Consider the following 12882-nt stretch of genomic DNA (forward strand, 5'->3'; position numbering starts at 1 on the left):
CGGTCACAGGCACGGCCGCAGGAGCCGCACGGAGCCAGGGAAGGTTACAAGGGCCAAGCAGGCCGGGGCAGAGCGGGCAGGAAGAGGAAAGAAGGACTGCAGCACCGCATTTTCAAATGTCACATTTAATGTTTTCACCACTGTACTCCAAATCTACATTTTACAAAGTGACCAGCAAGTGTGCCACATTAACTGACCAACCTCTGAGATTTTACCTTTCATACCAGTGTCTTCTGGGGCTCGACAATTAAACACGTTTCTCACTCAAGTGAATTGAAATGCTTCAGTTGGTTTTATTCTCAGGAGCCTCATAAAAAACAAAGATATTGCACCATCTTTGTTCAGTTATTCAATGTTTGTCTCTTTCACAGCAAATAATTACTTCATTGAAGTTAAAACTTCCAAACATAACTTACTAATAGTCTCCAATTCCAGCTCAGATCACTCTTGTTGAAAATACTCTGCTAAATACAGATAACTTACAATAACTTTAACAGTTAATTGTCCATAACAAACACCATGGTTTCTCTCCAGACCAAGGCTCAAATTTTAAGACCACCTTTTAGTATTCCTTTGTACAGGTGAAAAACAGTCTTCAATTTTCTAGTCTTGTTTTAAATACAAAAGTTGGAAGGGACATTCAAGTTTCAAGTCTCCACACTAAACTTAAAAAAAAAAAAAATCATGTGGAGGTAAACAAACCAAGTTGTATACTCCAGGAGGTAGAGGCCTTCAATTTGTGTTCATATATACATATGCACAGAATTCAGTGTTCCAACAGAAAAAGAATTAGCCAAAAAGTAATAAAAGTTATTTACTACTGTGACATTTCAAGACTTCCACGGCTCTGCCTAAAGACACAAACACAATTAACAGAATTCCCTATGTGCTTTTTTTTGTCCTTTTCTATTTTTTTCTCTCAACTGTCCAGTGCAGGAAAAAGTTCTCACAAAATTTCACAGACCTAAAATGTGCAAGCTAGTTTCTCTCTATACAGCAATGATGTCAGGGATCTCTGAAATTAGCCCATAAATGGAATTATTTACACACATAGAAGATGCATGCTGGGGGGTTTTATGTAAGAAAGAGCAGAAAAACTTCTAATAAAAATAGATTAAATATATATATATATTTATACTGGGTAAGGAAACAGAAGTTTAGTCTCTCCTAGTCACAAACTCATTCTCTCTACTCACAACATTTGATTTTAGAACAGCACACATCACCATCACAGCTCTAGTGAGAAGCTATTTATAGGGCTGGGCATCAGGGGACGTGGCCACTTCCCACGGCCACGGCCACCCAAAGGGACTTCATGATTGGTCGCAGTCAAGTTTTCTGTATTCCTTAGTTTTAGAAAACCCAAAATCTTCAGGAATGGCTCAATATCAAAATGTATGTCTATCTGTTTGTACAATCTCACTTCAATAAAAAATAAAGGAAAAAAAAGGAGAAAAAAAAAAGAAAAAACCTCCCCGAATTTGGTTCAATTCTGTTTGTTCTGAGCTGAGCCATCACAGCTGCACTAGAATTCATAAAACACGTGCAACTCTGGGTAAAATATTTTCTTCTAAAAGCACAACCACTTTACAAGATTAAAAGTCTAGTACATTTCTAAGTATTATTCATATTGTACAAGTAGTGGTTGTTAATTTAAAACTTCATTAGTAAAATTACAGTACAAGCATGATTAACCTCCAGAATTGCAAATCCCAGGCTCCAGTGGAAAGCTACATTACATCTTCAGTAGTAGGGCGCTCCGGTCACTCCCACACCAGCGGCGACGGCGGCATCTCGGAGGGCTGCGCGACCGTGGAGCTGCAGGGACACCAGGACACACAGCGGGCTCACTGCAGGGCTCACTGCAGGGCTCGCTGCAGGCTCACTGCAGGGCTCGCTGCAGGCTCACTGCAGGGCTCGCTGCAGGGCTCGCTGCAGGGCTCACTGCAGGGCTCACTGCAGGGCCCACTGCAGGGCCCACTGCAGGGCCCACTGCAGGGCTCACTGCAGGGCTCACTGCAGGGCTCACTGCAGGGACACCAGGACACACAGCGGGCTCACTGCAGGGCTCGCTGCAGGGCTCACTGCAGGGCTCACTGCAGGGCCCACTGCAGGGCCCACTGCAGGGCTCACTGCAGGGCTCACTGCAGGGACACCAGGACACACAGCGGGCTCACTGCAGGGCTCGCTGCAGGGCTCACTGCAGGGCTCACTGCAGGGCCCACTGCAGGGCCCACTGCAGGGCTCACTGCAGGGCTCACTGCAGGGCTCACTGCAGGGACACCAGGACACACAGCGGGCTCACTGCAGGGCTCGCTGCAGGGACACCAGGACACACAGCGGGCTCACTGCAGGGCTCGCTGCAGGCTCACTGCAGGGACACCAGGACACACAGCGGGCTCGCTGCAGGGCTCGCTGCAGGGCTCGCTGCAGGGCTCACTGCAGGGCTCACTGCAGGGACACCAGGACACACAGCGGGCTCACTGCAGGCTCACTGCAGGCTCACTGCAGGCTCACTGCAGGCTCACTGCAGGGCTCACTGCAGGGCTCACTGCAGGCTCACTGCAGGGCTCGGGGCAGAACACCCCACACAGCCACCCCGACCCAGCCCGAGCCCCAGCACCACAGCAAACACTCCTCTACCTGAGCATTCCCACCCCCCAGCCCCTCCTTCCAGCCCTGCGGCTCCACAACCAAAACTGAACTCGCCAACCTTCCCAGTTCCTGTTTCTGTCTGACTCCTGGCCTTTTGCACAAAAGTGTTACTTGAAACTTTTGCATGTTTTACTTAAATCCCAGAAGAATTCATAAATACAGTTCGCAAGGGTTTTATCTATGGGGCCTTCCTATCTCAGGAACAGAAAAGCTAAAACATTCTGGATGTCTGAATTCTGCACAACTAATAAATGGGAATTAATATCAGATGTGATTACATACAGTTACCTAATAAAGCTCTTAAAAGCAGCAGACTGAGGGTTGATGCAGAGAGGCACTCTGTTTCCTTTCTGCTGTTCCAAAATGAACTGATGAATTATTTCTGTACACAGGAGAAAAATACAAAACAACACAGCATTAACACTTCTGGCTTCAATAAAATGCAATGTCAACTGGAGGAAACAGAACTTCCCCTATTGAGAGTACATTTTTGGGAGGATAAAAGAGCTCCAGCTTCCCTAAATCTGACTGCTCAGTTTCAGCTCCAGGACAGCTGTGGAGGTCACACCTCACAGCCCCAAAAGGCCACACAGTGACTTCCTCTTCCCCCAGTGCCATCCTTCAGGACAAGGATGAGGAACAGGGCACCAGGGATGGGCACTGCTGAGGTCTGAAACCCACAGACTTCTGCAGGTCAGCTCATGCTTGTGCCACTGCCTTATCTCAGAACACTGACAACTCTGTTCTTTTGATGAAAATAAATTACTTCCAGTGTCTAGTATGGAAAAATACCTACAAGAAACCAGCACTGGGGTCACTGTGTGGATCCAGAGCACAAATCCCAACTCCATCCCAGCTCCACCCCACGTCCCCGCTGCTGCAGGGCAGAGCAGAGGGACAGCTGCACGTGCAAGGTCAACTCCTGCTCACCTTTAACCTGCCGAACAGAACTGAGGTTCTTCTCAAAGGTGTCATCGAATTTGGGATTAGTGACGGGTTCAAAATCACTGGTATAAACTCTGCCAGTCGAAGTGGAGAAACAACACTTGCACATACAGGTGTGGTACCGCAACCGGCCCTCGTCCAGGTAGGGGTGAGCTAAGGCATCCTTAGCAGATATCCTTTTGGACTGGAGGGAAGAGAGCAGGCGTGAGGAACTCCTCATGATCAATCCTGTGTTTAACAAACCCGGGCTGGTGTGAGAGGAGCTGCCACTAGAGGGGAGCTGAGGCTCACAAACCAGCCTGGGTGGCACCGACCTCCCGCCCAGCCACCCCGGCACACGCTGGGCACACAGCTTTTAGCAACGTGCCTTCCAAAGGCTTTTTTCTCCAGATAACCTTACAATTATGACTCTTATAAATCAAAACAAGCTGGGAAAGACAGCATTCTAAGCGTTGAGGGAGTCAGAAAATAATAATTTTTTTTTAATATGGAAGTTATGCTTTAACATTTCCATGGTTCTGTTCAGCAAAGCAATCTTAAGGTTTAAAAAAATACACTCCCAAGGAAGCTTCTAAATACTTCATCAACCCCCAGCCTCCTCCTTTGCACTGCAGTCACTCTGTTTTACATTAGCAATATTGGGGGGGTTCTGTGGGAATGAAATAATTAAGATTATCAATTCCAATATCATATTTTCTTGTGGCAATTCTCTACAAAGTCTCAAGAAACGAAATCCAAATTCCACCGCAGCACATTTTTATTAGAAAAACAGATGCTCGGTGGAAAAATGATCCTGTTCTGTGATTGGGGATGCAGGAGGAATTTTTTGTGTGTTGCAAGACCAGGAACACCCCCGTGTCCCTAATTAGAACTGCATCAAAGTAGCTGATGTTCTGCTACCTACACCCAGCTCGGAAAAGAGCATGAGTCATGCACAGCCTCATCCTTCCCACTGCCAGAGCTTCCTTCCCAGGACCACTCGGTTTGAAATGTGAAACCCCCATTCCAGGGGGAATTGATCAGCCAATTATGTGATATTTTTACTTTTTTCATGGACCAAAAGTACTGCAATGCCATGCAGAAGGAAACCAGCTACAGCAGTCCTTGACTTACAACACTCATTTAAGCACCAGACAACAAAAACTGTTGAAACCAGAAGCATTACAGGTGATTTTCAGTCCTACTTACTGGATCAAAGACCAACATCCTGCAAAGGAGATGAACTGCTTCATGTGTAGCTTGACTGGAGAGTGTATATAGGACAGGAAGGGATGGCTGTAGGGGGAATGGGAGGAAGAGAAGCACAGAGTGTCCTGTCAGATCCATCAGCAGGAAAACCCAGCTCCCACACGCGCTGTTCCACAGTCAGCAAGGACAAACTCCTTGTTAAAGGGGACAAGTGGTACCTAACGCTTTCCAGCATGACAATAATCACCATTACAAAACCCAGCAACTGTAATGAAGGTCCAACTGGTCACTGTTCCCCCTAGCTCAGGTGTAATCCCTGGAAAAATCTGCTTTTCTTTATGTATTTTTCTCTACAGACACCACTCCCAGCTGTAGCTGCTCCAGGGTTGGATTAACTCCATCACTTCCAGCAGTTCATTTTTTAATCTCAATCCCTCCCAAATTATGGATGACTTTGCTTTTCCTTGCCCAGGCAATCCACAGCTGACTGACAGTGACAGAAGGACTGTACTGGATGTCAGGGTTGCTGAGATAAATAAGAATTACACCTCCAGAGTGACACCAATGGAGGTTAACCCTGAAGTGCCACACAGAGCCCTGAGCACTTCCCAGCCTTGGTTTCTCAGGGCAGCCTATGGAATATAAAGCTGCAGTGTTTGGTAACTCTGCTCCTCCTGGCTTGCTCTCCCACAGCAGAGGGATCACAGCAGGCCAGGGATGAACTCCTTTCCTTTGGGAAGGGGGTCAGCAGGGACAGGGACAGCTCGCTCACCCTGCGGCTGCCAGGGACACGATTCACTTGACTTTTAAATACCAAACTGACAAACTCCATGGAGTATGTAAATACCCATTTGCCAGCACACAGTGGGGTAGGGGGGTTTAATCAGAAACTTCTGGCATTAATCTATTTTTACACAGAGCAGCAAAATGCCTCACCCCTCTCTCCCACTGCGCTCACCTACGGCGAGTAAAAATAGTCGGTGTGACAAAGCAATCGCCCGCTTCTAACTTGGGCTGCTCTCCCTGCTAGTCTAATTAGGAAACCAGTAACATTTAACCACTTACAACCAGCAAAAGCTCCATTTCAGAACAGGAAAAGCCAGGAATTTGCACTCAAACATGAAGTTTACTTCACGTTGAAAACAAAAATATCAGCTATCACCTGGATGCTCTATATCCCCTGTCTCCAAGGTGCAGGGAGCACACCAGCTCCCGTGGCACTCCAGGGAGAATGAACATTGTTCTCCCCAACACACACACACTAACTCTTAAGAGTGTATTTGTTACAAATTTGTGGCTACAGGACATTAAATCTGTAGTGGAAACTTTTTATACCATTTCACCTCAATGGATTTTAGGATTCCCACCATCCTGTGGGTCATAAGAGTCCTAAACCCACTGGGTTTAGGAGTCACAACTCTTCTAGCACATGATAGCAAAAAAGTAAACTTGACTTAAAACTGGCATAGAAAACCTGAAGGAAATCCTCCTGTTATTAACACTCAAATTAAAAAATCCTGTCATGAAATGGAACAGCGACAACTTTATGTAGTGGATCCAAAGTGCCAGGGAGGCAGAACTCCCACATGTCAATAATAAAGCAGAATATACATGCAATGCTCATTTCTATGGTAACTACTATTGTAGTGAGCAGACGTGAGAAATTACTTCAACATGCAGAAAATAATGATGCAAACTTAACTACTGGAGCAAGTACAGGCCAATAATCTTGTTAATTTAGTTAGCAATCATAAAAATGACCCTATTGCAGAGCCACAGAGCCTTATCCCACTAGAGATGCCTGCACAAGCATTTCTTTGTATCTGTTAACACTACATTGCATTTGCCTTTTTATTGCTCAGTCAGCACAATGACTCCATCCTGCCTTTTTCCTTTGGTTTGGTGTCTTTTTCCAAGCTAACTTTTACTCCAGTTGTGTTGAATGCTGTATCTCAGCTTTTGGTCTCCTGTTGGGCCTTCCTGAGCAGCTCAGGTCTGAGCTCAGGTGTGCAGGGACTCTCTGGGCTTGGGGTGCTGGAGGCTCTGCCCGTGGCTCTGGGAAGTGGATGAATTCCACCTCTAACACTCCTGATCCTGGCAGTGCAGCAGCCCTCCAGGGTTTCAGGAATTATACTGTCAATTTTAATTTATGTCTCTTGCCAGTACTAACACTTAAATTTAACATCTTCATTCAAAGCAGGTATCAAAACACTGCTGCCTCAGAAAGGGAGACTTTCACCTGGGTCACCAAGTCCAACAATCCCCCCAAGGCAGAAGGCAGAAATGCCCCTGACTAGTGAAAAGCCCCCTTGTCCCCACAGCAGGTGGAGCCAGCACAGACCAACCCAAGCACCACAACCACCTGTGCTGAACTCAGCCTGCTCCCAGGCACAGACAGCTCTGAGAGCAAGCATCCCAGCCGGGTGTTTTTAAGCACCATGGGAATCAGTCAGGGTGTGAAAGGCTGCCCTGCCTGGTGGGCTGGGTGGCTGAGCAGCCCTGGCAGTACCTGTTTATGAGGACCCCTGAGTATGTGTGCCTTGGCGCCTTCACAAGCCGTCCTCATCGCCTCCAGCGACGGCGTGCCCAGCAGGTCTGTGATCAGGTCCAGCTGCACAGAGCACACAGGACACAGCTCACACACAGCGCTCTCCACGGGAGCAGCAGATTCCCCAGCTGCCACGGATCAGCATCCTGTCCCTGCCCCTGGGAGCACAGCCCGAGCCCCCCGGCTGTCCCCTCCTGTCAGGAGCTGTGCAGAGCCACAAGGTCCCCCTGAGCCTCCTTTGCTCCAGGCTGAGCCCCTTCCCAGCTCCCTCAGGGATTCTCCAGCCCCTTCCCAGCTCCACTGCCTCCCCTGAAGACGTTCCAGCCCCTCCCTGTCTCCCCGGAGGCGCAGGCTGGCAGGGAGAGGTGAGGCTGGATACCTGCTGGATGGGACTCTGTGCCTGGAACAATATCCTTCTGCCAAGCAACTCTGCAAAGATGCAGCCAACAGACCAGATGTCGATGGCATTGCTGTAGTGCCGGCTGCCCATCAGGATCTCCGGAGCACGGTAATACTGAGTGACAACTTCCTGAGTCATGTGCCGGGATTCGTCTAGCTCTTCCACCCTGGCCAATCCAAAATCACAAATCTAAATTGAGAAGGTAAATAAAAAAATTAAAACAACCAAAACACCTTCTGCATCTCAAATAGGCAACCTTCTGGGAAGGAGGCAGGGGATCCCCAACCAGCATTTAAACAGATCACATAATCTGCTGGAACTGCATAAACCAGGGGAGAGGGCATAGGAGGAAATTACATTGCTTTGTTCCACAGACATTTAAACTTCCTACTATTTGATTTGAAATCACAGTACATTTTAAATTGGGATTACAATATTTATAATCTGAAAGATTAAAAAGCTTTGCATTACAAAAAACCCAACCTCTGGGTACGGAGTATTTCAACTCAAACAAACTTCATTTGCTCATGACATGTCTCAAAATATTAAAGATTCAGCTCTACTCATTTGGGCTTGGTGAATTGTTAAAAATGTCTTGAACCAGAAGGGTCAAGGAAAAGAGACCAAACTTTGCCAATTAGAATTCTTTGCAAATCCCTGTAAACAAGACTGAATTTTTGTGTTTGGTACAGCTGTACAACACACCTCAGCCCTCCAAAATTGCATATATCCAAGGTTAATGGAAGTGCCTTGGGCATTTGGTGTCATCTTCCCCTGAGGAGCACAGGGACACTGAGGACCCTCCCAGGCACAGGACATCCCACCCAAGTCATACTCAGGAACTGTCCCTTGCTTTCAGAGATGTGGGGACAGGCAGGGAGAGAAGGGGAAAGGCAGATGTTTGCTTCATTTCTACTTTTTAAAAAATCTGTAGGATTTTTTCCCATTTACATGGACTTTCAGGGAAAGTGCTCACACAGAATGTTTTTTGTTCAGAAATTAACAACATACACACACGAACATCTTCAATAAATGTAAGCAGCACCTTAAGGACACAGTTGCTGTTCACGAGTAGGTTCCCTGGTTTAATGTCTCGATGTAAAATGCCAGCAGAATGTAGATATTTCAGACCTGAAATAGTAAAAGAAATTAAAATTTTTTTCCCCTTTTAGAAGAAGTTTAAGGCTGACAACATTTTCCCAGAAGGTCTGACAACTCCTGATCAGCAAAGGCTTTGCTTGTGCCTCAGTTTTGATATGAGTAACTCCCAGCCACTAGTGCACACTCAGTCACTTAATGACAGGGTAAAACTTTAGAGTATATAAAATACACAGAAAAAGGAATTTAGCAGTCTTTTTATAAACCTCCCTCCCTCCAAAAATCCAACAAACAACAAATCAAAAGCAAAACATCATCTCTCTGTTTACAGCATGGACACTCTGCTAATCCCCACACTGGAATTTTCAGATACCTCTTACTGCTCTGTTTTTCAGGAACAATTTTTGCCTGAAGGGGATATAATTACACATCTTTACCCATCTGGTTCAGTGTAACTGTCCTTTTTGTCCCTTGATTCTAAAAGCATGACTTTTCTTTCTCTGACAATGCTTTAAGGCAGCAGGGGTGCCATGCTCTGGAAGCTACGGTAATTCATGCTTTTAATTTCATATTTATTCAAATATGAAATTAAAAGAAGTTCCTACAGGAAGCTTATTCAAGATGAGAATGTCTTGAGAATAAACGTTAAGAAAAAGAAAAAAATGTCTCTACTACATAATTTTCATTAAATTTTTAGGAAGAAAAATTACCTCTTAAAATCTGGTAAAGAAAAACTTTGACATGATCCGAGCTGAGAGGCTGAGGAGAGACAATAATCTTATGGAGGTCGCTCTGCATCAACTCAGTGACAACATATCTGCAGTCCAGTGGTTAAGGAAAAGCAGAACAGGCACAGAATCTCTTGAAACATTCACTAACTCCTACTTACTTGAGCTCTTACAGGTCAGAACTATTGAGTTAAAGAGAAGAACTGCTCTTCAGAGGTCAAATTCTTACAGGAATAAAAATAAAAAACGGCTTGTGAAAGAAAACAGATTAGTCCACGAGAGTTTGCATTAGGGTAGTTGTACAAAGTTACTGAAAGGCAAATTACAGGTGAGGCTGAGGGGAGGTGGCTCCAGAGGGGCCTGTGTGTGCTCAGGGGGTTCAAAAGCAGTAAAAAAGGCTGAAAGCTGCCCACAGGATGGAGACCTCCTGACAATGTCCTGGCTGTGGGACAACAATAACACACAGAGAAATCATCGCAATAAATAGTGGGGGAACTACAGGCATTAATTAAAAACATCACTGCTTTAAAAGCTGTGTTCAGCAGTCACATTTGAAACAGAAGTCTCTGCTATTATCACATTTGTGGCTGAAGGAGGTGAAACACATTTGCCCCATGTTAACTGATACAGCCAGGTATTGAATGCTCATTTTCTTTCATCTCTACCCAGTCAATGCTCTGCTTTCATCTGTTGCTCTACAAACCCTCTCCGGCCAAATCCCTCTTGGCCAAAGGGTTCATCTGCCAACAGAACACCACACAAAAACTCACTTTATAAATTAAATATCTCTAACTTTTTGAGGAAAAAAATATTAAAATTGCATTCATAAAAAATTCATAAAGAAAAAACCCAACCTGCAGCACCATAATTTGTAGCCCTCTAATTTTTCTTTTCCTTTAGCAAAGACCCTTTTAAATATTTATACCAGACTTTTTAAATTTGCGGTTTACCTTATACCTGCAACAAATCTGTACATTCAATTTAATGCAAAATACTTTTAAAAACCCGAAAGCATTACTCTGCACTTTATTACGATAAGATTTTTGTTTTGCTACGCCACAAATCCTCCTAAATCTCAATCCCGAGCATAATGTCTCCCAGATGTCTCAACTAGTTGCCATGCCAACTAAAGCAGCTTAAATTAAATGAGGGCCTGAAATGGCACCTGCACCACTGCAGGTCTGGGGCGCATTAAATCAAGCCCTTGACAGGGCTCAGAGGTGCCATTAACCCCAGAGCAGCCATCTGATTATTGTCTGTGGATAATTGAGGCAGCGGGCTCTGCTGTCACCCACGGGCCTCTCCTCCTGCTGGGACCCCGCCTGCAGCAGCACTGCAGGGACACGGAGCCAAAGAGACGCCCCAAGTCTGGGGGACTGCAGCCCCTCCTCGCACTGGGTGCCTTCCTCAGTGTGCCTTCCTCAGTTTCCTTTCCTCAGTCTCCTCTCCTCAGTTTTCCTTCCTCAGTGTGCCTTCCACAGTTTCCTCTCCTCAGTTTCCCTTCCTCAGTTTCCTCTCCTCAGTTTCGTCTCCTCAGTTTCCTTTCCTCAGTCTCCTCTCCTCAATTTCCCCTCCTCACTTTCCTTCCCTCAGTTTCCTCCCCTCATTTTCCTCTCCTCAGTTTCCTCCCCTCAGTTCTCCTTCCCTCAGTCTCCTTCCTCAGTTTCCTCCCCTCACTTTCCTTCCCTCACTTTCCTCCCCTCAGTCTCCTCTCCTCAGTTTCCTCCCCTCAGTTTCCCTTCCTCAGTCTCCTCTCCTCATTTTCCTCCCCTCAGTTTCCTTCCCTCAATTTCCCCTCCTCAGTCTCCTCTCCTCAGTCTCCTCTCCTCAGTTTCCTCCCCTCACTTTCCCTTCCTCAGTTTCCTCCCCTCAGTCTCCTCTCCTCAGTTTCCTCCCCTCACTTTCCTTCCCTCACTTTCCTTCCCTCAGTCTCCTCTCCTCAGTTTCCTCCCCTCAGTCTCCTCTCCTCAGTTTCCTCCCCTCAGTCTCCTCTCCTCAGTTTCCTCCCCTCAGTCTCCTCTCCTCAGTTTCCTCCCCTCACTTTCCTTCCCTCACTTTCCCTCCCTCAGTTTCCTCCCCTCACTTTCCTTCCCTCAGTCTCCTCTCCTCAGTCTCCTCTCCTCAGTTTCCTCCCCTCACTTTCCTTCCCTCAGTCTCCTCTCCTCAGTTTCCTCCCCTCAGTCTCCTCTCCTCACTGCCACCGCCAGGCCCTGGCTGTGGGGCGGCCGCTGGCGCTGAACACGCCGCTACCCAGAGCTGCTACCAGAGAGAAATTGCTCCTGACAGCAGTAATTAGTTAAGTAGCTGTATAAAATTAGATCTACAAATGTACCAATTTGCTTCAGAGTAATTATCAAAGCAAATGCGCGGCACAAAAGAACTCGACTTGCTCTGCTGGCTGGGACCTGCTGAGCTGGTGAATTTTATAAAGCGACAGATAAATAAATGTCAGAAAGGGATGAAGGGCCCTCGGTGATGTGGCACTCTCATCCCGGCTTGGACTCTGCACCCCTGAAACCCCAGGGCTGTGGCTCAGGAGTGACCCTGCCCAGCTGCTCTGGGTGCTGGCCCAGAGGAACCGGCCCCGAGATGGATCAGAGGAAAACCCTGCCCCAGGACGAGCACGTGCTGCTGGCACAGCAGGCTGGCACTGCCTGCAGCACCCCTCTCACCTTGCTCCTCTCCACCCGACAGACACGAGGGATCTGCCCGAATCCACCAGAATGCAGCTCTTCCACCCCTCTGTGATTTTACTGAGCATCTTTGCTTTTACTGCTATTCAAACCTTTCCCAGACCCCACCCCTGAAAAGTGGTGACTTTTCAGCAGCTTCTGATATCCACTTCAATGGGCAAAGTTTTCATGAAGTTACTACAGAAACTCTGGATGGTTCTTAAAGGAGAACATCCATGGATCTGCAGCTGCTGAATTCAGTATTACAATCAACTGTGGAAGATTTTGTAATTGGAAAAAAGAGCTATCAATCATTCATTTCTGCATTAGGTGATATTGGCAAAATCATCAATACCTGTAAGACTCAAAATGGCCACAAAGATTTTCAACCAAAAACCTCATTATTAATTCAAATTATATCTTAATCTGAGTGTTTGTCAGGAATTTTCATCCTAAAACAAAAATCTCACTAGATCAAAATTCCTTTATTCATCACCGGTTTCCTTAGAAATCTTTTAATTTATCATTAAAATGTTAAGGTGGTTTTATAATTAGTTCTCTTTAAAAAATACACTCTGCAATTCCTGCTGGTACCTACGAAACACTGAATAATTGAGATGAACTCTACCAGCTCATGTGCAACACATC

The 12882-nt window shown here is 46.2% G+C and overlaps 1 protein-coding gene across 3 annotated transcripts in view; it reads right to left on the minus strand.

Moving 5' to 3' along the window:
- Window positions 1–109: 109 nt before the first annotated feature.
- The window catches only part of NLK (nemo like kinase), a 38082-nt gene continuing 25309 nt past the window's right edge, over window positions 110–12882 (minus strand). For 2 of the 3 annotated variants that reach the window (XM_064394569.1, XM_064394568.1), the window contains 8 exons: window positions 9545–9651; window positions 8782–8867; window positions 7716–7925; window positions 7298–7399; window positions 4789–4875; window positions 3586–3784; window positions 2944–3037; window positions 110–1818 (listed from right to left, as the gene is read on the minus strand). In XM_064394569.1, the coding sequence (XP_064250639.1) occupies window positions 1764–1818; window positions 2944–3037; window positions 3586–3784; window positions 4789–4875; window positions 7298–7399; window positions 7716–7925; window positions 8782–8867; window positions 9545–9651 (940 nt within the window). In that variant the 3' untranslated portion in view covers window positions 110–1763. Of the gene's footprint in view, window positions 1819–2937; window positions 3038–3585; window positions 3785–4788; window positions 4876–7297; window positions 7400–7715; window positions 7926–8781; window positions 8868–9544; window positions 9652–12882 lie in introns of all 3 variants that reach the window. The other variant, XM_064394570.1, reaches the window with a different exon arrangement.

The sequence above is a fragment of the Passer domesticus genome, chromosome 19, assembly GCF_036417665.1.
Source record: "Passer domesticus isolate bPasDom1 chromosome 19, bPasDom1.hap1, whole genome shotgun sequence".
NCBI classification, from domain to species: Eukaryota; Metazoa; Chordata; class Aves; order Passeriformes; family Passeridae; genus Passer; species Passer domesticus.